Raw genomic sequence first — 27,752 nt, forward strand, 5'->3', positions numbered from 1 at the left:
GCACCTGTGACTGGCGCTGTTGGCACGCGTGTTTCCCAGAAAGCGTAGCCTGTGAAAGTGGAATGTTTTCATCCAATTTGTACATAAGCAGCAAACCTCTCTCCCTCTCCCTGCCCCCCTCCCTCTCCTGCTTCCTCTCTCCCTCTTTCACTGTCCATTAAAAAAAAAAAAAATGGAACGGGATCTTACTCTTTTATTAGCTCTTGGAAGGAAAGGGTTATAGGTCGTTATCAATCCCTTCCCACCTCTCCATGACAGAGAAATTACCTTTACCTCTTTTCCCGGAATGAGAGGCCAGGGAGTTCCCTGCATGCCCTCTCCTTCTCTGTCCTTGTGAAAGGAGGTGGTATGGGAGACATCAGAGGTCTTCTTTTGAGGACCTCCTGCTAGATTTTCCCTCCAGGAAGGTAGTCGAGGGAACCACAGAGACTTTTAGGTATTGTGGGGTAGGCGAATATTCCCCAGAATTTCATTTCAAGTTATTTTGTTCATGGCGTAGCCAGAAGCCAGATTCCAACGGGGCCTGTCATCAAGACTCCAATACAGCCCTTCTCAAGGTGCACCTTTCCTCCTAAGTAAGACGGAGGGATTGGACTGGGCGCCCTCCATGGCCTCTCTTACTGCTTCGGTGGCCAGTGATGCTAACATTCTCCTGTGAAGCCAGGTTCTTTGCTGATCCCTGCTCCTGACTCAGTGCTGTTGTGAAATTCCTGCAACCAGACGTGCCATCCCCTGTCGGCCGGCATCCGCCTGGAGCTAGCGGAGCCGAGAGAGGTTTCTGCCCTGTCGCTTGCCGCCTGCCCCGCGCTGCTGCCTTCCCTCCCCGCTCTTCGCTCACGGGTGCCCGTCCAGCCATGCCAGCGGAGAGCCGCTTTTTGTAAAAAGTGAATAATTTGAAATAGAATCCCTGAGATCTGGTGTTTCCCAGACCTTTTCTCTGTATGATGATAACAAGAAGTAACAAAATGGCATTTAGAAGATGTGAGCTTGAGTCCTCTTGCTTTGACTGCCTCTCCTAATTTTCTGTTTCATTGCTCCTTGGGAGCACTAACCCGTCTAATCTTTTTTCCTAACCGTAAGACATAGAGCTAATTAAAAAAAAAAAATAGTCAATAGAAGTTGCCAGTATTTTGCCATGTGAAAATCTCTGTTGAGTATTTTTAAACCGAATCATTAATTGTCCTTTCTTTTTAAAATTGTAGCCAGACTCTTCAAAAGGCTCCGAGAGTGCCGTGAACGAGCTCAAAGGCATACTGGTAAGAATGGATCTGGGTTTTATTCTTTAGTTTATGGGAAACTGAGAAGAAAATATTTTTTAAATCTATTTTTACAAATAATTGGTTTTGATATGTTTTATTTTTGTTCACAATAATCCTCAGTTCTTATGATAGTTCTCTTGATCGTGCCGTGGACTGCTCCATCGGATATGTTAATACGTGTTATGCATCCATACCGTGCTGTTTCTATTCTAGAAGAATGGTTACACTTTCACCAAAATCATTATTTCCTGTTCTTGCCCTCCAGTCCTTGCCTTCAGCCTCAAGACAGAGTGACCAGATCTGAGGATCAGGGCGTGCTTGGTCATAATGGAAACACAGTAGTCTTTTACATGGATGGTGCTTGATTTGGGGGCGCGGAAGTGGAACTGTTGGTGCCAAAATGTCCACCTGAGCTCCTACCCAAATACGTTAGTGTCAGGGATCAGGGCCACTGTCTGCTCTTCCTCACAGTTTAAAAAATTATGTGATGATGATAAGTTGGGGAATAAGATAAAAGTCTCTGTCTTTATGTTGCTGATTTCATTTTCTTTTTTCCTAAGATTTATTTATTTGAGAGAGAGAGAGCGTGCGCGTGCACACACATGAGCATGCACAAGCATGGGGGGAAGGGCGGGGAGGAGCCGAGGGAGAAGGAGAGAGAGAGACTGTCAGGCAGGCCCCCTGTGGAGCCCAGAGTGCAAGGTGGGGCTCCATCTCACCACCCTGAGATCCCCACCGGAGCCACAACTAAGTCAGATGCTCAACTGACTGTGTCATCCAGGCGACCCATTACTCATTTCATTCTCTGAAGGTAACTCCTATCCATTGGAGAACAGGCCAAATGCCCATCTCCAGCTGTTTTTTTTTCCTTCCAAACTATGAGCTTTTGCCAACAATATACTGCCCTGTCCAACAGTTGCCGCCTCACTTAGTGACACCTCACTGAGAAAATGTCTCAGGCACTAAGAGCTCTGTTCTCAGATAATGTTACAATCCCAGCACCACTGGTTACGCATAGTCAGTCAATGACCGTGGGGCGGAGGTGGAGAACTAATACTCCCATGTTTGTTGTTACGGTGCTGATTATGCATTGCATGTAGACATCCGCATAATTGTGGCAAACAAAATTATTTTCATCAAGCATGAAACAGCAGACTGAACTCAGAATGGCTTAATTAGTTTGCTTTAGGTTTAGATGAGTGGAATTAGTCCTAGAGAGAGGTATAGCCTGGTTGGCAGAGGTATAGCCTGCCAGCCAGGCTATACCTTTATTCCTTTATGCCACAGAATAAAGGATGACAACCATTGGGAAAGTATGTGGTTATTATCTAATGGATTCTTTGAAGAGAAAACCTGGTTATCCAGTGAGAACTCCCTATGCTGGGCTCTTTCATTGCTGCACATCACGGTGCTAATTCTTCTTCATGAAGATCCCCCAGAGTAGGGTTCTGATCATGAGTGAAAAAGTGCACTGAGGTTGACTATTTAAAAATGAGGTTTACTCAAACAATCAGACATCTGTCTAAGATACAGATGACATTTGATTAACCAAGATGGCCCACTCCCTGATAATGCTGTATGGTAACAAGTTTACTGAATGATAGTGCTTAAAGGTCACATTCACTATCCAGTCATGTTCAATATAATTTTGTGCCACTTCAAGGAGAGAAATTTGCAGAATAGAGTTTTGGGAGATAATTTACACATTTAAAAAATTGTCAAAACCTCTGTCTTTTCTGCAAAGTGCCCCCATCCTCTTCCCTTTGGATTTGTCATTAGATTTCTGTATGTCATCTGGCATTAAGGTATCCCTAATAGCCATTATTCCGGCAATGTTTTTACTTTGCATTTAATGTTTTTTAAAAAGTGGAACTCATGGTGCTCTACCCTACTCTTCTTTGCCAAATGGCAGCTCTCTAGGACTCCCGTAGAAGTCCCTTTGAGGGATGATGGATCATTTGGGGCCCCCAGTCACTTGGGGCCAAGAAACCATACAACTTCTTGTAAAAGGGAGAGAAAGGAAGCCCCTATTTGGTGAGGCTCTGTTGGAGCTTTTTGCCGGCATGCAGGCTGTTGGGGTTATCAGTTAGGACCCAGCAAAGCACACGAGCGTGGAAAGCCTTCCAAGGGTACACTGTGGTGGAGAGTTGGCCCCTGTGCCGAGAGAGGCCAAGAAACCTAAGAAATTCCATGTTTAGTTTGACTGTAGAACAGAAACCAGGAAAACCAGCAGAAACTGGTGTTTTTGCTGAAATCAAATGTGACCCGAGTTGTAGGGACATCACCACTTGGAGACTGGGCCTTTTGCTGGAAGTTAGCACACAAGTAGATGCACATCTCTGGTTTGGGATTTAGAAAATCTCCCTCTCTTTGGATGTGGACCCTTCCCAAGTCAGTTGCTATAGTCTCAGTGTCAACCGAACTTATTTATCCAAGCCTGTGTCCACGGAATTTTTAGAAGCTGTATGTCTTGTAGATTAAAGAAACCTATAGTTTATTTCTCATAAACTCATAGTCACACAAGGGGGTTTTTTGGAGGTTTTGGAAACCTCTTGAATCACCCCAGTCATGTAAAAGTCACTATAAGTAGGAAGAGTGATTTCTGAAGGATAAATCCATAGAAATTATCTAAAAGTCTCTTTAAAGCTCAGTTGCCTCTAAATCAAATAAAAACAACTCCTAAGAAATTATCTTCTAGGTTTTTCCTGAACATCTTCAGTTTTTCCGAGGAAATCATCTAATAGTTGGTTTTGCTTCCTGACCATTAGATTAGTCAGTGTTACGAACGTTTAACCAATATGGGGACTGAGCCCTATCACTGACTTACTGTGGGGCCCGGCCCAAACCCCAAGGCTCGCTGTGTTTGAATTCTCTTCTCTGTAAAGTGAAGGAATTCCGTGTACTGCATGCCTTCTAAGTGAATTTCTGACTCTCAGACTTTATGACTCATACATAAACAGACAATTTAGATAGTCTTGGTACTTTATCAGCTGAGCTCCTTGAACATTTCAACTGAGAGTCACATAGAATCTTTCTTTTCTCCACGAGTGCCTGCATATTTAAAGTTTACTCATATATCAGTCACCACAGTCAGTGGATGGGGAAAAAAAGGCTCGAGATTCAAAGATTAGAACTTGGGAAACGAAACCTCTCAGTATCCGGTGTGATGAGAAGATGGCCCAGCACCATCAGAATTTGGGGAAGTTAATGCTGTTATTCAGATGAAAAGTCGGGATTATGGTGAGAGAGAAATTCTTCCTTAAAAGATATCCTTGCAAGGTATATGTGTAGGCTTGCGTACACAGACACAGATCTCTTTCTCGAATTAACTCCAGCCTGGGAAAATCAAAGAATGTTCTTGACATTCAGACAGTGTAATAGTTTCATGAGTTATTTTAATAGCAATGGCCTTACATTTTTCAGATTATCTATTTACAAATGATACCACTGGTAAGTTTTTAAAAATTATAAATGCATGATTTGGGAATAGTTATTCTAGTACATTTTTTTCACATTTGTCTCATTTGGCTTTAGTTACATTTTCTTTTCTTGCCAAGTCTTGGTCCTATTTTATTATTTAAGTCTTTGATGAGTAGGTTATAGATCTGCATTAATTATCAAATAAATAAACCACATTATCCAATTTTTAAAGTTCTAAAATAAGCTGTTATTTTGCATATGTGACGTGTAATGTGATTTTCCTTTGAATATATTTTATGAATTTTTGCAATAAATGAAAAGCAGAAAGAGATAACTTGGGGGGTGGAGTACTATATGCGTGAATACAGTCTGACCCTTACCTACATATTTTGAACCTAGTCTTAGCTGGGTAGCTGATAGAAAAAGAATAAAATCTCCTGATCTTGTTAGTGGGGAGGGTGGGGCATCCCCACAGGCTGTTTCTCAAAGACTTTACCCAGTTAGGGAAGAGACCTTCCTAAACAAAACCTGATAACCTGTATCGTGTGAGATTTTTAACTACCTAAATATTACAGCTACTTTTTTTTATTGTTTTATAGGCTCAAGAAGAAACATGAGTTACATTTTTAGCAGGTAGAATTCTTCGAGGGCTTCAGGTAGTTGGCAGGGGGCAGGAGCAGGATTAAGGCAAACCCCCAGAGAGCTGAGGTGACAAAGGCTGGCCTGGTTGTCAGCCTTGGGGGACAGAAGCTGCCTCTGACTCTGGCATGAAGCCTGGCAAGTTATGCCAGACTTGAAGTTCTGATTTGCTGAGATCCAGAGATTGTGGATCTCCTGGCTTCCCCCTGCCCAAGCACGTGGCCCGGCGAAGGAAGGCCATTTCAAAGAAATAGCGGGCATTTCTTCTGAAAGAAAACGGACCCCTAGTAATGGTGCAGTGCCGAATCCTTCCATACAAGATGTGAAGTGTGTCACCCAGCACTCCGTACAGACACGTGGCTGGCCCTGGGAGGTAGAAAGCCACAGTTCTCCCCCCATAACAGGCTGAGCCAAGGCAGGGAACCAGCACCTGGGTGTTTCTCTGTTGTCTTGAAAGTCAGTACCAAGTTCAGCAGGCACTCGGCTGTATGCCATCTCTTGTTTTCCTTCGGTATCTTCTGGGCCCTGGATGATACAGTCACCGCATCCTCTGTTAGGGATATGGAGTGACCATGCCGGCCTTTCTTTGGTTCCCTGTGTCCTGGTAACCCTTCCCATTCGCAGTGGAATCAAGGTGCCCTCAGGGCAGCCCTTCTCTGGCGCTGTCGCAGGAGAGCAGCCCGCGCCTCCGGTGAGCCAGGACACCATTGCCGCCAGGTGTGGGGTTAGGGTCGTTCTGAAGACTCAGACACACTTGTCAGTGCCACGAGGATTGGGGTTCAATAGCTCGTGGCCGCTGTGTCAAGAAAACCTTCAAAGGTGAGTTCTCTTCTCTTCTCCCCACGATCGATCAACCCACATCCTCGTCTTCACCATCGACCTACAGGTACTTCCCGCCACTGAGTCTCAGTTAGCTCATCGAGAGGGGTTCTTGTGCTGTCCTTCCGGTGTGAGAGCTGACATCTCACTCCCTTGGTAGCATCTTCTTAAAGGATCCAGCATCGTGTGTTGCTGAAGATACACGCATTAAAAATTAATATATGTATATAGAGAGATACACAGCACATTCATTCTGTTTCCTAATTCCATTCAAATTCTGGTAATGTTTTGTTGGTTTGATTTTTATATTTTGTATATTGTATTAAGACATTAACCTTTTTGTTTTTGTTTTTGTTTTGTTTTCACTTTAGGGGACACTTAACAAATCCACTAGTTCAAGAAGCTTAAAATCCCTTGACACTGAAAACAGTGAAACTGAGTTAGAAAGGATTTTGCGTCGCAGAAAGGTGACGGCAGAAGCAGATAGCAGTAGTAAGCTGGTTTGAATTCTCCCCAGTTCTTCTCTTCCTCTCTGAAACATCTGCCTCTAAGTCCCTTTTTAACATGAAATGATCTTTTATAATTAGTAATTTTTTTAATGTGAATGAGAAGTATTGGATTGGCAGAGGTGCTTATGTATAGATATCTCATAAGTACTTAGGTATTTTTGTTTATTGGTATGTTTGTTTATCTGTTTATTTGCAGGTAATCAAGGTTTTAGAGATTGGGCCTGCTTAGGGCAAGATGCCCCCTGCGTGCAGATAATCAGGATGGGCTCCGACAGACAGTCGTGTAGCAGTGAGGACGGGCTCTAGATCCAGACCACCCAAGTCTGATTCCTTTATGAGCGGCTTGCCCTTAAATTGCTCAGCCTCTGTGCCTCAGTTTCTTTATCTCTGAGATGAGGGTATTAAAGTGCTGCCTCATCGGATTATTCTAAGGGTCATAAGTCAGTGAATGGAAAGCGCTGGATGTGTAGGGCACCAAGTCAGTGCAGAGGGACCGGCAGTCAGAGTAGGGATCACACATAGGTTACAGAGGCAAAGGGGTCGTCTTCTTCCTTCATACACAGTTTGTTCACTGTCTGCCTGTGAACCAGGCGAGTGAGAAATGTCCGCTCTGTTCCCAGCCAGGACCGACCACCTGAGCAGGTCTGGAGCTCAGAGTCTGCATATGTGTCCTGATAGGCATGTATGAGACCTCAAAACTAACTTTGCATGTGTTCCGGTTTTTTGTTATTGTTGTTGTTGTTTTTTCCCATCAGCTTGGTCGTAGGAATTAGCAGAAACCCATATGAGCTCTTTCCCTTGTGGCCAGGAGGCTGGCTTTGAAAACCTACTCCAAAGTAAAGTAAAGTAGCCACCCTAGCTAATGGGCTGAGTCTTTTAGATTCGGTTCAGTCAACTCCAGTTGGTCCATTGTAATGGGTCAAATGTGCACTGAGTCATGTTTACCAAGTTTAAGTTTCTAGAATAGGAGGGATTTGGGTTTTTGTTAATCAAGCTCTAGTTTCCATGTAGGGATTTTACTCCCAACAATTTAGTAAATTGGTTTTTAGTATTGGAAGCAGCGGCCAAAGCTTTATTATAAAAAGTTGAACCTTTTGTTTTCTTCTTAAAAAAAAAAAATCAGCCATTCAGGTTTTAGTTTGGTCTAGATATTCTACTGTTAATATCCTAGAAGAATTCCTTCCCCTCCAAAATAACCACCTGTCAGGAAAATTAAGCAGTGCTGTAGGAGATTTTTTTTTTCTTAGAATTGCTTTATAAACATTTATCAGCCTCCACAATAAATTATTGTTCCTGTTGTGATAATCACTTCTTCCAACATTTCGTCCTTGAAGTATTCATATAGCCATCATTATTGTTTAGGGCTTGGTGGATCCCATTTTTGTTCTCTGTCATTTACATTTTGAATTTTGTTCCCATGGAAGCATTCTTACTTCCCTCGTGAACTCGAACTCGATTAGATGTACAGCACTATTTCAGAGTTGGTTTTCAATGGAAGAAACAAGGAAACATTTTCATTTTAGTCAGTATGGGAATTTGAATATTGCAAAGAATGGAGGAAGAAAGGTAGGAATACATTGTACAGGCATGGCTGAGAATCTTTCATTTTATTTATTGTATCCCACTAATGTATACATATTTAGTGTATCATTTGAGGGATATTACAATAAGGTATATTGTCAACAGAATCATTAGCATTTGGATAGAGAAACAAGAACTCTGGCTGAGTGGAGAGGAACCATACTGGGGAGAGCAACTTGCAACTGAATAGAAATTTTCTTTTGAGCTCCCTAGTAGCCAAAGCAAAAAAAAAAAAAAAAAAAAAAAAAAAAGGTGGAGGTGTGAGGGGAGGAAACAAACTTAGTCTATCATCTAGAAAAAGAAACCATACCTTTTTTTTTTTTTTAAGATGGTACCAGTGTTTTCCTTGCATTGATCTAGAAGGGGTGTTTACCAGATAAATCTTTTTATAAGGGTCACAGAATGACAAAGTAAAAATCCAGGACGGTTCAGGGAGTGGGGGAAGGGAATAAGAAGCTAAAGTTAGCACAGTTGCACCCTGCATGGTGGGAGCAAATTACAGAGATGAATTTGACAGGTTTATGGCTTCAGGTACACCTGAATCTCTGGAGATTTTTTCCTTCTGCCCACAAAGGCTTACGGGGAAGCTAATGTGAGGTCACAGAGTGGAGAAAGGAAGTGTGGTAAGAGAGGCAGGGGCAGCCTAAGGTTTGTAGACCTCAGGTCCCAGGATAGTTAGTGTCTCCCTCCCGGGCCAGTGAAGCACATTTCTCTTTAGGGTTTCTCTTATCAGACCTAACTGATACTTTTGCTTGTGTCCTACTAAGCTGACATTTCCAAGACCAGCAAGTACCTCTTGGAAGACATTGGGCAGCTTAAACAGGATGCAATAATAATAATCCTAAACATTATTTATTTTTCTTTATTTCTTTTCATATGTAAGAAAAACCAGATCTCAGGTCAGCTCACGCACTTTCTGTCCTTTGTAGCTGGCCTCATTGACAGAAGCAGCAGCCGACACTGGTGTTGCAGAAGCAGAGCTGCTTTCCTACAAGGGCAGATTGCTTAGAGCTGTCTAGCATTACAGTCAGCAGCTACCCACAGGCAGAATGGAGTGGCTCAGAAGCAAATCTTGAATTCAACTTCGTATTTTTTCCAGATCTTTCTGGGCTTCCAGCTCTTCTCTCTTTACGCCTACATCCCCTTGCACCAAGAGGCTTATCCTAGGTGGGAGGGAAAGATCTTTGGAATCAGGTTAGTCAGTGATGTCACACGCTCCTCTGCCCAGCTGGTAGAGGTAAAATAAAGGGGGAAGACAGCTCTGATGTTTTGGGAGCTGAGGCTGCCTGCTGGAGCTGGAGCGGGTGTGTGTCTCCTCCAGTCCTCCAGCGAGTGAGGCCAGGGGAGGCGGGACAGCAGAACCAGAACGCAGAGCAGTCTCCCAGCCCCTCTTTCAGGAGGTTTTGCACAGCAGAGCTTTGGGCTGGGAGCTGATAAGTTACACTGTTGGGATCTGCAGACCCGTGCACATGCAGATGTGATAAAAACATGCCAGAGCTTAACATTGACGACCAGGGATCAGCTAGCATTTGGGATTGTGCCCACTGGTACTTCCCATCTTAGGAGATGATCTGACATTTCTGAAGGAATCGTAGACTCCCAAGTTTTGTCCCGTTTTCAGTGGCGCCTTTCAAGGTTGTCCTCCAGCTTAATTTTTAGACATTCTAATTTCGTCTGTACATTTATGACTTATTACATAAATCTCTGTGTTTTGTGAAGATTTCTTCTGAGGTTTCAAGGAAGACATGTTGGAATCTTGCTTTGGAAAAAAGCTGGCTAGGACAGTGTCTTTCTGCCCAAAGAGAGAAAACAAGTAACGAGAGAACTGTTTCAGGGCCCGGGAGTTTTGGGTTGGTACACCAATAATTTCGGTAATAAGCCCTATTACAGCCATTTTAGTCTGATCCCAAAGGGCAGAAAGGTCCAAGGGGTAAACAGCCAAACTCTTTGCCATTTAGTTTTTAGAATCCTGTGTCTGTATTTTAACAGGAAATAAATCCACTTACTTCTCAATCACATTAAAATGAAAATGTTCATAAAAGCTGTTTAATGCTTAAGAAGCCTTTATGAGCCTTTTTGAAAAGAACCTTTTGACATCGTTCCATTTGCTGTTTAAAATGCAGAGCTGAGTTTTGGGAAGAATTAACTCTTGAGAGGCCAAATGGTTCAAGTAGGGCTGTCAGAAAGCCATACTCTGAGAAAAAAAGAGTTTTCACAATTCTGGTATTAATAAGGACTCCGGTCAGTGAGGGAACCATGGCCTGGGGTTTTGTGCTTTCTTAAAGGTCTGTACATAATTTCTCAGCATGGTTCTGGTGCACTGAAAAGCAGTAGTACCACCCAAACAGAGCATATTTTAACAGGAACATTTTTCAGCATGCTCTCGAAATTTTAACAAAACTTGGCCTTCTCACTTCCTGAGGGATTTTCGGCTAATCTGTTTTTCAGTACCATATTAATAAGCGTTGCACAGAATTATTAAACTTGAGGTATGTGTTTGGTTTTAAGGTCCAACCGGGATATTAGCCACCTCAGAGTCCAAATCCATGCCGGTGTTGGGTTCTGTATCCAGTGTAACAAAAACAGCCTTGAACAAGAAAACTCTGGAGGCAGAATTCAACAGCCCGTCCCCCCCAACACCTGAGCCAGGTGAAGGGTCGTGTAAATTGGAAGGATGCACGAGTCCCAAGGTTACGTTTCAGTAAGTAATGATGCTCTTTACTAAGTAAGTGTGTAGCGGAATCTGTGGTGCCTGAACTGTGTGTTGCTTTGCTTTGTTCCTCTCTAGTGAGATTCCGATCGGGTTAGCCAATAGCCACTCTTGCTCCTTGGTTCGATGAGCCAACTTGTGATTCTAGGCTCCTAGCTTCGAGGTCTTATTCTGATCCAAAGCGGACGTGGGTAAAGAGAATTCCTTCCCCTAAACTGGTTTGGTAATCAGGTTCTTCTTCCACACACACAATTCACCTGGATGACAATTACTCAGCATCACAAGACACTTAACCATCCTTTCGGGCTTAAATGCTTGGGTCATCCCTCTTAATGATTTATGAGCAGTCACGGAAGATACTAGGTCTTCCGGAAGATGCTAGATCTTCAGGCTTTGAAGAGGACAGTTTTAGAAGCTTGTTTCCTAGCCCTCGGTGAAAGACGTGCCTTAATACACTGCTCTTTCTAGAGAATGAAGAGATACTGCGGAAGGAGTTCTCGCCGCAGACTTGCTTGGGGAAAGTGGCACTTTGTCCAAGAGTTAATCTTGCTGTTGAATGCGTTCAGAGCGATCTGGTGAAGGGTCAATTTGTTTTATAACAGAGGCACGCTCTCTCAGAATTAGTCTAGTTTTGCTGAAGTTCTGTTGCCAGGATGTCAGCCGGTTTGCCGCTTGAAGAAAAGAAAAAGGTGAGACAAATCAGATCCGCCGAATATTGTAATCATGGTTAATTAAAACCTCTGACTTCCTGTTCTCTCAGGAGAGAAAGAATCTTTTTTTTTTTTTTTTTTTTTTGGTAGCTCTACCTGTCTTAGTTTAAAAGGTAAAGCCTGGACAAACGAAGTTGCAATTCAATTTAGATCTATTTTTGTCAACTGGTATTTTCTTCCACTCTTACATTTCTCTCCCTGACCCTATTAACTCCCCCCCCCCCCTTTTGGAATGAATGGCCTTCTTTGCTGATTTACAGTTTTATCTAATTTCTTTGTGTTTAATTAAAAGCACACTTTCTCCTGCGGTCATGCATTTCCTTTCTTTTGACTGGAGTCATTTGAACAATTCTAACAGAAAGATGATCTATATTCATTCTTCATCTTTCCTATTAAATTTGTTTAACACCTAATTTGACATCAACAGCCTGGCTACATCTGAACCAATATCCAGACACAAAAGCAATTTGGCTGAGACAGGTTAGTTGCTGAAACTGCTTCAGTGTGTGCGTATAGATTTTTTTTTCCTTTACCATTTTATACAGATAATCTTAATCAGAAAATACTGCAACTCCTTCCTCCTTTTGTCTGTCTTTTATTCTCCAAAAGTAAGTGGAAATTACATTTCCAAGAAAGGAAATGAAATAATTGCAGGCCCAAGGTCTGCAAAATGTGTGTTGAATTGACAGTGAAAAGGATCCGTGTGTTGACAGACACAGTTGTTAGATGCCATAAAGGCCTAAGTGAAGCTCAATTTATTTCTCATCTTGCTTGTTCAATGACTGCTTAAGAGGCACATTTCAATTTAATTTAGCTACTTAAAGCACTAATACAAATACTCGGGGCTGCTGTATTAACTTTTAAACTTCGTAACCCATTGCTTGATGATTCGGTTCCTGACATTCTTTAGCTGAAATAAATAACGCCGTGTATTTTCATATTGACAGTCATTTAGCCAAGACGAGTGCCTTTCTGAAAAATCTGTTTCTTAAGCATAATTAGACTATCCAAATAAATCCCAGTATTTCGTGTATGTACCTTGTAATTACTCATGTCCCAGACGGGCACACACACTTCATTCATTTATGATCAAACCTAGTTTTTTTTTTAATGAGTAAAAGAAGTTTAACTTAATGTAGTTACATGAAAGCTTTGAAAGCAAAATCTCACATGGTACATCAGGATTCCTTGAAAACCAGCCTGTCAGGACTGAGAAGGGTTATCTTGAAGGCTGTTTCTGGTGGGTTCTAAGAAGTCCTCCCGATTAACACCAGCCTGAAGGTAGAGGCTTATCTCTACCTTGTCTTATCTCAGAGACCCGGATGGTCAAAGCACTTGGAAATCACATCAGCTATCCAAAAACTGGAATATTACTTTTGCTTTCTAAAACCCGCTCTACTCTAATCTTTGTTAGAGATTCGCATCTTCGTTTTGATCTGTGGCTGCACCATCCTGGTGTTTGAGCCTGGTGGCCACCCCACCCCACCCTACTCCACCCCCAGTCCCTCCCATCCTGACCAACCCTCCCTCTTCCTACTTTGGCCCCTCTGGCCACGTATCACTCCACCCTAATGCTTTCTTTTTGCTGTTCCTACTGGCTCCTCTGTCCCTCTGTCACTCTGTCCTTTCCCACTGACCTTCTTCTTTATCTCATCTCCGTCCTTTTTTTGTTCAAATGTCATCTTTTCAATAAGGCCTATGCAGACCACTCCATTTAAAATCGCAATTCCTCTTCCTGTAAGCTCTGAACCCATGCACTGAGTTGTTTGTTTGTTTTTTGTCTGCCCGCTGGAGTATCTCAACACCTGGGAAGATCCTGGAAATTCTGTAAACACTTGTTGAATAAATGAACGAATGAGTACATTTTTAGTATTACTAAAACAACAGAATGTCAGTTAATTAGAATACCCAGATAGCCAGCATTTCCTCTGTTATTCACAGTCTCACATATGCATAGGCTAAATAATGGAGATTTTTGAGTGTTCTGTGGTTGGCTTCTTTGGTTTTGTAACATTTTGTTTTGTTTTGTTTTAATGCTCTGCCCTCATTTCCAGCCAGCTCAGTTTTGTGTAACTTCTGCATCTTTGTACCTACATGAGATAAAGTCATCAGAGACAGTAGCATGCACAGTTTTAAAGGAAAGATTCAGCTATGCTCACTTGTATGGCCTCAGGTAGACAAGAAAGATTGGAAACCTACTAAGAAGGGTTTTAAAAGAGTAGAAACAAAGGTGTTTTGTGCATAAGATCTTCACTTAATCAGAAAATTACAACACCAAGCTATTCCTGGAAAGTTTTTTCCTTTTAATAAATTCCTAAAATCAACATATATATATGTGTGTTCCAAATAATTGAGTTAACTCCAGTCCGGTGGAGCCAGAAATATATGGATTTATTTCCTAGGGACTCATGACATGGCAAGAGATATCTTTAATACTTAATTGTAAGGATTAATTAAAATTAACATTCTTGTCATCAGCTTAAGCAAAGCAAGGGTTTTATATTTTTTTTAAGATAAAAGAAAAAGGAAAAGATAATCCAAGACTTGGAGAAGCCTAATTATTTCCATTTTAATAATAGCTTTAGAAATATTTGTGTCCTGTTAATTATTTCTAATAAGTATAAATTATCTAGTAATAATATCTTAAATCTAATAGTGAACTTGAATTTCACTATTTCTGATTAGTTATAATTCAGACAGGAATGATGATAATAATCTCCCCTCATGCTATGAGGGGTGAAGAGTTGGCCAAACAAAATAAAGAAAGAATACACATATAGGTGCATAGCCAACAACCAACAAACCTGATTTTTGCTTTCATACTCTTTCCTATTGATTGAGAGTAAAAATCTGGCCTTGTTAAAATATGTAAGACTCATTAATCCACGTTAATCCATGCATGGGATGGTCAATGTAAAATAGAGAAAATTCCAAATTATAGACTTGTTTAAGAGAGTTATTTTATTACTTTCAGACAGCGATAATGCCTAGAAACAGACTGAGTGTTGCACAGGGTCGGAAAGATGAGGATGACTTGTATTTTCCCCTGTAAGAGCCTGTAGACCAGGGAGTGGGGGAGCAGGGAAACAAGGTGTGACCCCTTTTCTCATCCTGAGCCTTTCCATGTGTGCACAGGGTGCCCAGAGGCATCGGGTTGTTGCCGGAACCGGAGCTCTCCCTACGCCGCCAGATAAATGAGCGTCCTGAGCTTGGGTTTGCCATTTGTGGCCGTTGTGACCTTAGGCAAGTTATCGAGCCCAGGATTCCAGTTTCCTCGTGTGTAAAATGAGAGCGATAACACCTGCCTTGTAGAGTCTTTATGGGAGTTGGAGAACTTATGAGAACTATTTCAGTAAATTCCTCTCCCGTCTTACATTGAAAATGCGAGGCCATGACTGCCTCATCCAGGACCAGAGCTGAGTTCAGAGCTTCGACATCGGACACCTATGTTCCTGACCAGGCCCGGTTTCCTTGAGAAGGTCGTGCAACCTCACTGTTCTGTTTTTGTTGTGTTTTTTTCTTATCTAAAATCGGGGCAAGTGGATGAGGCACTCTCCAGAGTCCCCCGAGAGCTCTACAACCTCGGTCATTTCTCACAAATGTGGTTGCTTGGGAAAGAAGTTCACAGTTAAGATAAGCAACAAGAGGCAAGCCCGTATTTTCTGCCTGCATTGTGTCTCTCAGTACAAACTGACGGTAAAACACACACAAACCCAGGAAAGTAAAATAATTTTTAAACTACGTTACCAGAACTTACAGATCCAAATCAAAATGATTGTCGTTGTTCAGAAAAGTGCTCCTGGGTGTCAGGAGACTCACTCCAGCCCTGACACTGTCATTCCAAATGCTCGCGGACCTGCCTGGGTTAGAGATTCCTGATCCCACGGGAGAAAATTGGACAACTGGTCCTGCAGGAGAGTTAGTGCCAGCATCCATTCCTCCATCCATCCATCCATCCATCCATCTCTCTATCTGTCTAGGTTTTATTTATTTATTTATGCACAAGCAGGGGGAGGGGCAGGACAGGAGGGAGAAGGAGAAGCAGACCCCGTGCTGAGCAGTGGGCCCCACACAGTTCTCAGTTCCAGGACCCTGAGATCAGGACCTGAGCTAAAGTCAGACGTTTAACTGACGAGCTGCCCAGGTGCCCTGTGTGTCAGCATTTATTTTGGTAAAAAGTGATATGGTCTTGTTTAATCTCCACTGTATGTTCGGTGCTTCCAAATCACTTTGGCTTTGGAAAGTGAGTTCAGTTTTTAGAAATAGCCATCAGTTTGCCACGATTGCAGCTATAGACTTTTTAATGTGACACAGTATACGCAGATACGGGTGAAGCTGTCTTTGTTCTAAGCCTGTGTGAAGTCCCTGAAACATGTTAGCTCTGTTATCAATAGAATGCAGGGGCCTGATGTCCTCCACTGTTACAGGTGGTGGGGACTTAGAAAACAGTTTGGGGGAAACGCCTACGACATTCCATTGTATATGTGTTTTCTCTTTCTTTAGTTAATACTTTTTATTCTTTACAACATATATGTAAGTATATATTCATATTATAACAATATCTATCCAAGGGGAGAAGTACTTTAATTGCTCCCAGTGGGAGATATATGTTGATTATAGATAAGACAATGAGTAATGGCACCAGTTTCCATTTTGGAAGTTCTGGATGTTTTGCTGTTGTTACTCTATTTCACTAACATTTATTAAGTCCTATACATTCATGTGTTATTTTATTTCTTCTAAACGTACAGATTGGACATAGCTCCATTTTACAGATGTGAAAACTGAGGCTTGATGAGGCAAACACTTGGCCCAAAATTCTGTTCCTCATCGAGAGTCAGGTCAGATCTCACTGTACCTCCAGAGCCCATGCTTCTGAACTGTATTGTGTTGTGCATATTAAGAGCTTGAGGGATGGAGGGGAACCTGCCTGAATGATTGTCTTCTGTTAGAAGCAGTGATGCTGCGGTTAATCCCTCCCCGCCCCCAGTGATGCTCACGTCCTGCTCCTCTGACCCTGTGCCCTCATGGGTAGGTCAGCCCTCTGCCCCTCCCGCTCCTGAGGCTGACCTCACCAGTCACAGAGTCTCTTGCCAAGGGAAGAAAGTGTTAGCCAGTAAAACAATTCTGAAAAGAGGAGCCAATCTGAATTAGCATGAAGACTTAAAGAGTAGGTGAAATAAATCATTTTAATGTGTCTTTTTTGTGTCAAATGTCCGGTAAAAGAGGCAAGCTTCACAAATTTTGCAAATTTTCACAAAATATCACAAAACCAGCCCAAGTGACTTTAGAGTCTGTGGCGTAAGTTTCATTTACACATTTTTTAAATTTCTTTGACATTTGCAAACATTTTGAAGAATAATTTATTCCCCCGGGAGTCAAAATCTTGAAATATCTAACTCATCGTTGCATTCAAAAGGTGCTTTCTATTTAATCATAATATAACATGGCAATATAAAGTAAACGTGAGTCACTGCTGTGATAGTTTCAAAAAGATATATTCTGTAGCCCAAAATAAATTTTGTTGTATCGACTGTGTGCTGCACCCTTTTGAGACACCTCCGTCTTTGGTCAGTTCCCTGTTAGCTCCTTTGAGTTTGTGCATAAGTGTCCGTTGGTCGTCATGTTTTTAGGACATCTCTGTTATAGAGAGAGGCAGACCAGGTGGGCCTTCAGTATGGAGAAGGAGCTGAGCAGATCTTCAAAGAGTCTTGCCTCCCCGTCCGGCAGGGCCCACGGTGACGTCATGCGCTCTTGTCCGCTGGCTTCTCTGTCTCTGAAGCGCGTCGTGAACGGGTGTGGTCCTCCCCATCCGTACTGAGCTCTATTCAACCATGCTCACTTTTCCTATGAACGCTTCCAGGAGGGTCAGTGTCTTGACAGTCACCGCTAAACAGGGCAGTCGGCCTCCAAGATGATTGTTCATTTCATCTAGTTACTCCTGCAACACCTAGCTTCCAAGGGGAGAACCCATTTGAAAGTGGACTCAGGTTCCGTCATCACTGGTGTGCTTCTCAGTGATTGCATAGCTGGGTCTTCATCTCTTGGCCCTCAATCGCAGAGATACTGTTAAAGCCGCATTTGCCAGAGACCCACCCAGAGAACACTTCTCTCACTCATCATGCTTCTTTTCAACCCCAGATCTCCCCCCAAAACTCTAAGCTTTACCAAACTCTTGTACTTTTTAGCCATGAGACAGGCAGCTAGCTTGCCTTTTTTTTTTTTTAATTTTTTTATTTATTTATTTGACAGACAGAGATCACAAGTAGACAGAGAGGCAGGCAGGGAGAGAGGAAGGGAAGCAGGTTCCCCACTGAGCAGGGAGCCCGATGCGGGGCTCGATCCCAGGACCCTGAGACCATGACCTGAGCTGAAGGCAGAGGCTTTAACCCACTGAGCCACCCAGGCGCCCCTAGCTTGCCTTTTTTTGTTCAGGAGGTCAAAACAGGCCACACCATGCCCTACAAGAATTTAAAAAACAAAAGCCCAGGTATCAATGACCAGAATTCAATTTCAAGTAGAAAAATGTCCATTTCCATTGAAACCATTTTTATTGTAATTTGCATTTAATTTCTAGGTCTGTGGTATCTCTAAATACATGTGTCTTTTGTCCCCACGCAGATTTATTTTTGTAAGAGTTCATCTTGTTTGAGCCATTAACTGAATGGCAAAGGGTAGTTGATAAAAGACTAACGTTAGATGTCTCTAGGTTACTGTGATCAAACATTTCTATGAAAGAAAAAAACCTAATTGCCTTTCAGGTTTTGAATTAAAAGTAAGATTGATTTTATCATCATTTGACCTCTAACTGGTCTCTTTAGTTTTAGGTCATTATTTCTGGTATAAAACTGTTGTAGAAAAATGAAATTGAAAGTGCTGCTTTTTTGGGTTGGAGCTGGAGAAGCTGTGCTTTTGCAATAGGTTACCAAATAGAACTCGAAATTCTTCACTTACTTTTGGGGAAGCTTGGCATAAAATGCTTCTCTCAAACATTGACCTCAGCTGGAAATGAATTTGGCTGGTCATATACCTACTCCTTGAGAGAGGTTGGGGTCAACATTTTGTTCACATGGAAAATGGAGTTTTTAGTCCCCATGGTGGAAGGGGCGGGTTTTCTTCCTGTTCTTTCATCCGACACCATTGCCTCATCTCTCTCTCTCCTCCTCTCTCTTCCTTTGTGTGTGTGTGTGAGTGTGCGCGTGTGTACGTGCATCTGTGTGTGTGTGCATGGCGTGGAGGGGAGAATGGAGAGCCCCTTCCCTATCCTTAGTAAACATTTGCTTCTGAGAAGAGGCTACTAGCCAGCAGAATGAACCGCATGGAAGTTACTGCTTAATCTGATGCTCTTATACAATTAAAGGATTTGCTGTGCCCTCCACTGTAATCTTAGTGCTGTCGAATTGTGTACTCACACCGCAGGAAACAGCTCTGCTCAGCAAAGCCCCGCTACAAAGGTTCTCCTTGTGTGCCTGTACATGGATAATTAAGTCTTAACAACAAAATTAGCAGAACAACTGGATGTTCTGGAAGTTGAGATCCCCTCACTTCATCTTTTTTTTTTTTTCTCCACCCTGCCCCCCCACACCTCGCCCCGGGAGTTCTCCTGTGGACGGGCGGAGAGGTCCGCCCGGGGGTATTGTCTAACAAGTGTTCTGAGTCGCTGTACGAACACCTTCTTCCAGGTTAATTGTTGAGGCTGTCTGACATCTAGTGTGAACATTCTGTTGAGTAAATTGCAAAACGACTGTGAAAAATGCTACCAAGTCATGGTTGATTCTCTCAAAGAATTAATTGCCTCCTAACATTTGCCTCTGGTTGTAAACACCTATGATTTTAAGAGACTTAGCATAAAATGTATCATTTCTGCAGAGAGAACCAAATTGCCTTTCGTACTTTGCAGTTTTTTTCTTTTAAGCATCTTTTAGTGGTTTTGTTTCCTTTTTGTTGTGTATGGTGATGCTGAGGGGAGATTTTTAATCTCTTCAAACAGAAGTCGCAGATTAAAACTTAAATGCAATTTCAGATCTCGGAATAAACTGACTTCACTTCTGGAACCTGATAAACACATCTCATTTGAAATATACTTTGTCCTGTGTATGAAAAGTGGCACACTGAATTCGCTGTGACCTCCCATCTTAAAATACATAACAAAGTAAATGTAAGGTGAAGTGTTTGAAATTTTTAAAATATTGTTCTGAAAGCCTAAAATAAAAATGCAACACTGTATGCATGATAGCCCTTTGGAGGAGCCAGTGGTATATATGGTAAATTTTGTAGAAGACTATGTCTCTTAAAATACTTTTAAATAACATTCACTTTTTAACAGCTGGGATCTGGATGGATTTTTCATGGTGACTTAAAAGTGGTGGAAAATTACAGAAAGCTTAAAAAGGAGCCCAAAAAAGTATCACACATGTTTCAAAATCTTTGCCTGAGCTGAAATCAATCTTAGTTCCTGCTTTATCGGTGTTGGTTTTGCTGGTGAGAATGGCCTTGGGTTCCTCCCTGGGGCCAGGGTATTTCCGGATCTGTGAATGTCCACGTCCCGCTCATGTTAGGATCAAGGGAATTGGGACGAGTCTTCGGGGTGCCCACCGCGTCTGGGCCAGAACCCATGCACCGAGATCCCTGTGCTCCAGTAACTCCACTAAAGAAAACACGGCTCCGTGTGGACACAGATGTCTTTGCCCAGCCATTGTTACTTCTTTTAAGGAGGAATTCTTGTTAGTCTTTAGGGCAAAGCAGCATCTGATAGCTGATGTCAGATTTTCAAACCACGGTGCTATGTTTTTGGGGGTTTTTTCATACTTTAAAATTATATCTATTTTTTTCATCAGATAGAGAAGCTGACCCGAATCGAAAAACTATTCTTTGACCCAAAATGGAGTTTTGAAAAGTACACAAAGCCAAACGAATTCAGCTTTGTTCTACCTTCCTTATATTTGAAAGTATTAAAATTGGAAATCATTGAGACAGTTGCACCTTCTATTTGAAACTCTTCTGGGAGATTTTGGACAAGTGTATTAAAATCTCCTGGAAAAGAGGGTGCCTGAGGGAAACAATAAACATTACGTCTGCTACAGAGCCGCCCCTGTGCCCTGCCCTAGTGACTGTATAAAGGGCTTCGAAAACAAAGTAAGACTTCTTATTTTTACACCAGGGAAAATATAAAAACTGACTTCCTCTTTGGAGTTTTCCCAGGAAACTACTTTATAAAGACGAATTTAAATCTTTCCGTTTTCTGTCCTTGGAGGTGGTAAATATGATTGCGGCTTTATTCATTTTTATTGTAAATGAAACAGAGTTCAGACCGTCCGGCTGTGCGTCATTTGCTGGATGGCTGCCACCGACTAATGCAGACGTCCCACTGGGAGACCAGAGAAGAACTATACTTTGATTCACCAGATTGTGTTAAATAGTCCAGCTGTTGCGATTTGAAAGATAGTTACCTCAGAAGTGAAGTAGAAATGAACTTGGCATTTATGCCTCAAACCATTTTTATACTGTTTGGCAATCAGCTTTTCAGAGGTAGCATTTTATAAAATAACTCTCGCCGCTTAAAAGTTTCATTCACTGTAATGTTCAAAATGTCCCACCTTTATATTATCAGTAAAATTAAGCTTGAGTGATATGCAGAATTTGCATGAAATAAGCATTTCCCCCTTCATTTCATGAGCTTTGATTGTATTCAATTGAGCTCAGAACCACGTCTATTAGGGCTCTTTTGGGCATTAGTTAATTTGAATTGCAGCCGAAATGTTAGCTAGAATGTTGTTGAATATAATTGGAATGTGGAAAGTTGATTTTGAAAGGAGTTTCATTGAATGCAAACAATGATGTGCTTTTTTTAAAAAAATTAGAATGCTGCTCTTTCGTCTCTTGTAATACAGTCTGAGAAATCACCGAGTCCCTTTCTGGAAGCTCAGCTTTGGCAGTGCTGTCTCCTGTAGTTCGGGTGCTCCTGGTACCCCTGTGCTCTGGAGTTGGGTCCTTCTTCCAACCAGCAAGCAGCCCCACGTGCCCAGCCCTGCACTCTGGCTCCCTTGCAGCTGCTTTCTAAGAGGGCACCCATCCGGCTTCCTGGAGCGGCACAGATCACTGTGTTGCCTCTTAGCTCTTAATTCGCTTTTTTTTTTTTTTTTTGGTTTTTCTTTTTGTCTTGAAACAGCTCTTGAGCAAACCTTCTAAAATGATCCATGAAAATATTTTGAATGGATCCTAAACGACTACCAGTATGTTGTGGTAAGAAAGAAACCCCCGGAAATCCAGATTCCAGGATTTTAGTCCCGTGTCTGCTCTTAACAAGGTGTGCGCCCTCGGGCAGATCGATTAACTCACTCTTCTTTGGTGTCTTCATCTGACAAATGGAGAGGTTAGACTAGTTCCTGTCTGTCATGCCTTTCAACCCGAATGGCACGTGAGTTTAGTCTTACTTTCTGGAACACCCATAACATTTAAGTTTTACTTGGAGATTTTGTAGCGTACAGGAGAAGATCTGCCATACTTTTCATGATTGCTAAATATTATTAATTCCTTATTTGTGGTCACTGCCCTTAGGTGAAGAATTAAAGCAGGAAAATGGAACTGAATGATAGTCTACTGTAATTCCTATTGGATTGTTGCATTTGAGCCCCTGGGACTTTATGTTAGGGGAGAAGCTTTGACCTGCTAGAATCTGCCACCGTGACTGCCCAGAGCAAGAGCCTGGGTTCTTGGCACTGTCACTGATGGTACTCTCTCGCTCTTCCTGTGAAATGGGGATGGAGAGAGATGGGGGCTGCAGAGGAAGGTCTCTCTTTCCGGAAGGGCCCGGGGCAGCTCCCTGTGGGGACCAGGCCCAGGCCTAATGTGTCAAATCCGGAGGAGTTACAAGATAACAGAGGGGAAACCGGCAAGGCATAGCTGAAAGGGACAGACTCTGAAACATACATCTGAAAACAGATTCAGAAAGACATAAACCAGTAAGCATCCCAAAATTAACCTGTGACATCATTATCCTGTTTCTGGAAGAAGCCCTCTGGGGTAAGCCTCATGGAAAACGCAGGAAAACAGAGATGGCTCCTAGCTCTTGACCTGACTCTGCCACGGGTTCTCGCCTCCCAGCCTCGTTTTGCTCCTCGGTTAAAGGACCACTTGGACTCGATGATGGCTGCAGTGCCTTTTAGCCTTAACCCATTGGGATTCCAAGTCCGTGGTCATTATCCTGGAGAAATCAGTTACTCTGACTCTCAGTGCAGAGACTCAGAGAAATTGCCCACAGCGCCAAGTTCAGCAATAATCAACAAAGGAAAAGAGTTCTCAAATTGTAGGCTGTGGGTGACTTAATAATAGATTAATCTGCAGTTGAGAAACTTACTTCAGGAAAGAAGAACAATTCTCTAGACGGAGACAATTCGGGCCAATTTCATCCTGACCACACAGGGTGTCGGAGTTTTCAGTTCAGTTGACATCCAGTTATCTTTTTGTATCTGTGCCCTGAGAGCATCTCCTGGAAGTTTTCACTTCCAGCCGAGGCAGAAAGCTTTTTTCAGATGTGTTCATCCCCCCTTCACTTGCAGACACACACGGGCTTGAAAACATTCGCGGTGGTTCTGCGGGAGGAAGATCAGTGTGGGTGGATGGAAGTTGCTCACCTGGAATGAGGTGACGCTTCCTTGCCATGCTCAGAGCGGACTGGCTGGCTTAGCTAGCGGTGGGCTCCGCGACAAGATGGCGGAGCCGGGCTGGTGGCCGACCTACGGACGGTTGTGTCTTTGCCTGGAACGACCTCGCTAGGCTGGCGCTTCATTTCCTAAAATCCCCTTGCCCCTTTGTCTCCAGGTTAGGGTTGGCCACCAGAGAACTCTGCATGAGATTGAGAAGGCAGCAGAGGCCTAGTAGTCATCTGTTTTGTTTTGTTCTGAAGGCCCGCAAAGTCCTCGTAGGGCGGGTGCCACTGTGGTTCATGTGAGGTATCACCTAGTTGGCCCACAGTTTTCCCAGCTCCCCCACCTCCTCCTCCAGCGTTTCCAAAGTTTAGACTAGGAGTGTGTGCGGTTCCCCGTGTCGGGCTCAGGGTGTCCTGCAGGTGGTCTGCATCGCGCGGTTGGAGACCGGGCAGGACAGATGCACCTCTGGTTTGTCTTCCATCTCTTGCCACTTTTCGCCCACCCTCCAGTTCCTTGCTGGAACTGCAGACTTCCGGCCCAGCCTCCAACACAGGGGCCACAGACTTCCCTACACGGACTGGCTCTTTCCCTTGCCTGACAACTAATTCGGATTGTAGAGCCCACGTCTCTCTCATAGTGGTTCGGCTCCTCTGCCTGTACCCTAGTGGACACTGTCTTCCAGGTGTCACCTGGGTCCAAGAAGGTCAAACCAGGTACCACTGGGGAAACTGGGGGGAAAGTTCCCAAAGCATAGCAACAGATGACCTGAGAAGTGGATCTTTGGCCAAGGTTGACGGGTAGAGTCCTGGTGTTTGCTAGTGACAAGGGTGTTGCCGAATCTGGCCTCCCTCTCACGCTTCCGGCCGTCCCAGTGCTTTCACCGCTGCCACAGGAGACCCTGTGCGTTTGTGACCTGGTCGTCATCAACAAATGACAGTATAATCGGGCAGCCAGGGGGCGTGGCTTCCAAGCTTTTGGACAGGTTCCGTAGTGCTGGTTAGGAAGGGGGAAGACCCCGGTTGTGGGGTTTGAGTTTGTGGTACCTGGGGCTGGACCCTGGGGGCTGCTTTTTCTCAGTTGTGCATCTGTTCTGCTATTTTTGTTATAGAAGAGAGACATCCAGACCTATTCACACCAAAGCCTGGGTTTCTGAGCCTCTCAACGCTTCATTAGTATCCACCCATTTACGCCACAAGTGGATTCGTGCTAGGTGCCGGGGTAGAAGTGTGAACAAGGCTAACAATCCCTGTTTCGTGGCCGCTTACGCTTTATTTGAAGAGACAGACGTTAGGCAGCTAATTACCCGGTGTTCCATAATGACTCTGGGGAGTCCGGCAAGGGGGAAGGAGCAGGTGGTAAGGGAGTGTCTGGCCAGTGGTTCAGGCCTGCTCCCGGGGTCGGGGAACAGTAGCATCAACTCCTGCAAGGAGCAGGAGTTGTACTGGGCTCCCCAGTACAAGTCCTGGCGTCCAGAGGTGGGACGGGGGTGGGCTGGTTCGTGCTTAACGTCCTAGCATTTGCCAAGAAGACCAGATACATCGGAAGAGCCCCTGCCCTGCCTGCTGCACACCCCTCCAGCTTCAGGATCAGGCCAGGTACCCCAGTACCTTCAGAGGGTGGCCTCTGACCAGGACTCCTGAGAGGAGTAGGTGCCAGCGGCCGGGTTTCCTGACCCGTGGCAAGAGAGCACACGGACAGCTCTGTCGCAGAGACGGTCACCCATGTCACTTGAGAAGCGGAAGCTTCTTGCATCAGAATAGAAGGGAAGAGCGGAAGCCTCTGTGGAGAAGGAAACAGCTTCTGAAATTCCTTAAGACGTTTCTCAAGGAGCACGATTCTCCTTTTTAGAAAGAGTTGATGGTCACTTAGCGTTTTAGCTTATTGCCTGGATTCTTCCATCGGCCCTCACTCCTCCCTGAGCCTCCCCGGGCCTGACCAGATTTCTTCTTGTCCGTCCTGGCAGGAGCATCTCTCGGCTCTCCCTCCATGGTGGGGGTGGCTCACTTCGCTCAGCGCTGTGGTCTCCTCAGAGCTAGTCTGCCACCAGGTGTCCCCAGGGACGCCCAGGGGGTGGGCTTGGGGACTGAGGGGCTCCTGGCTAAGTGAAGGTGGGACAGGAGTCTGGGGGGGGGGGCTGAGGCGCAGGGCACCCAGGAGCTTTGCACTTCTTGAGAAGAGTGTGTAATTAACAGGTAGGTGCATTTGGCTTTTTAACACTTCCATAGTTAATTGCTCTGACTTTTTCCGCCTTCTTTCTTCTGGCCTCGCGCTCCTAATGTCATCTAATAGCTCCTTTTTTCTTTTAATGGCTGGCACCTCAAAGACCACTTTGTGCATGTTAATTAGACTTAGAGCATTTGGGGTTTTTTTGTTGTTGTTGTTGGTCTGAATCCAGGAATATGAAAGCCAAATATTTTCTCTGTCTGCTTTTTATTGTTTTGTGTAACTGTTCTTCCTCCAGGCCTCTCAGTAACACCGGACACAGGAGTGAGAGCTCTGGCCACGAGCAGCGAGCAGGACCCGTTGTAGTTTTAGATCCTGTTTCCACACATGAACCCCAAACCAAAGACCAGGTCACTGAAAAAGATTCCACTCCACGCAAGGATGGCGAAGAGGAAATAAAACCGGAACACCAAGAAGACGGCATTGAGAAAACGAGAGACGCAGACAGCTCCCACTGCTGATCCGTACCCCGGAGGGCTGATGGGTGCACAGACCCTTCCCGGAGGGGTACGCGATCAGTTCTGGTGCTTTGGCAAGCGCGTAGACATTCTGTTCTTGTCACTGTACTCAGAATGCGGGCTCTTTTCTGGTGTCACTTTTGTAAGTAATTTACCTATAAACATAAGTAAGCTCAGCAAAATACACATCCTCTGTAGGTTTTGTTTTTCTTCCTAGGGATAAGATATTTTTTCGAATTATTGTGTTAAGTGTGACTTCTTTTAGAAGGCCACAGAAAATTCGGGTGTCTGTCTTTTTAGGTAACGTGCATACCACTCATCAAATGTACTGCTGAAAGTCTGCAGCGCTGTGGATGAGTGGACGAGTAGAACTGACCAACTTAAGGAGATTTAAAGCCCCTTCTCCCCAAAGCAGCTTCTGTTTTCGGTCTGATCTTTGGAGAGAGAAACTGTAGCAGCGTGAAAATTGTGAGGCACTGTGGTGTACAGATCACTCTCTAGGATATACCGAGATAAGCTTCAAAGTCAGGAGCTGCAGACATCAAACCAGCCCTCCCAGAGACCAGGCTAATTGCATGCATTGTCAGCTCTGGGACGGGGCATGTGCACCAGTGACTGTGTCCAAAGTCTTCCAAGGACCCCGGTGGGAATGCGCTGGTGGCCCAAATGCAGAATGGAGGGGAAATCCCAGCCTGGGATTTCATCGGGTACTATCTCAGTAAACCGTGAGCCCTGTGCTCGGAGCTCCTCGGGTTTTCTCCCATACGGAGCAGCACCGGTACCGTGGTTTATCGTGGTTTATCGCGATTTGTCGCGATTTCTTCTGCACAGTGACGAGAAGTGATAAGCACACAGTTTTCTTGCTTCAGTGCTGTTCTACATTACACAGGTTTGTTGTGTGCGTATGTGTGTTTTCTTAAAGAAATTAAGTGGTAGTTAGTCTCTAAAAATACGTTTCAGTCTACCACAGTGAATAAATAGAAATGTAATCAGGGATTTTTAAAAAAGAAAAAAAAACTTATACAGCTTTTTCCACGTTGATTGTTTCCAAATTGGTGTTTATTTAAAATAAGTGGTAATGTACTTGAATGCATTTTTTATGACAATGATTCAGTAATGGTAATTTTACTATTAAAGAAAGTGGAAGGTTTAGTTTTGTTAGCGTGGCTCAGCATGTAGCTGTCAGGTGTTTCTCACCTAAGGGCAAAAGAAAATGATAGTAATAATGTCAGTGGTTGTGTTTCGTTTTTGCACGTGTGCTAAGCGTAGGCTCGAAGAGGCGGGTAGGCAGGGAAATCAATGTACTTCCTAAATTTGGAGATAATTACCCTTCTGTAGCTTTGTTATGCTTGCCTGTTTCCATGTTCTTCCAGTGATGATTTTACAGTTACTTATCGGTTTACTCACGGGGAATTAAAATGTAATGTTTTCCAACTGTAATTTTCCTAATGGAATAATAGTGCTCTAGGATATACTGACTACAGACTGCATTAGCTCTGAGACAAGTTCTGTTATGCTGTGATTGGAACTCTCCTCGCCACACTTATTAAAAAGCACTGACAGTTTCCCACTCAAGGTCAACTGTGGTTATTGACAGTTTTGGTTGAGTTCCCCAAACCGGTCACTCTTCAGCAAGAAAATTGCCCAAGAGTCGATGACTTTAGTCATTGTTCGTAATCGGCACCGTGGTTTATTCTGAGGACTTTTACCCCGTGTTTTCTTCATGCTCTCCTTTCTGGGTCTATCAGGAGACTGCTGGCAACGGGTTTTACATAC

General features: G+C 43.6%; 1 protein-coding gene across 7 annotated transcripts in view; it reads left to right on the forward strand.

Annotated features, from left to right (window-relative positions):
- Window positions 1-27,549, forward strand: part of SHTN1 (shootin 1) — a 97,484-nt gene extending 69,935 nt beyond the window's left edge. For 6 of the 7 annotated variants that reach the window (XM_080822963.1, XM_080822966.1, XM_080822964.1 and 3 more), the window contains 4 exons: window positions 1,203-1,256; window positions 6,509-6,629; window positions 10,736-10,928; window positions 25,757-27,549. In XM_080822963.1, the coding sequence (XP_080679089.1) occupies window positions 1,203-1,256; window positions 6,509-6,629; window positions 10,736-10,928; window positions 25,757-25,979 (591 nt within the window). In that variant the 3' untranslated portion in view covers window positions 25,980-27,549. Of the gene's footprint in view, window positions 1-1,202; window positions 1,257-1,524; window positions 1,579-6,508; window positions 6,630-10,735; window positions 10,929-25,756 lie in introns of those variants that run through there. The other variant, XM_080822969.1, reaches the window with a different exon arrangement.
- The last annotated feature ends 203 nt before the right edge of the window (window positions 27,550-27,752 follow it).

Source organism: Martes martes (genome assembly GCF_963455335.1).
Source record: "Martes martes genome assembly, chromosome: 14".
Lineage (NCBI taxonomy): Eukaryota > Metazoa > Chordata > Mammalia > Carnivora > Mustelidae > Martes > Martes martes.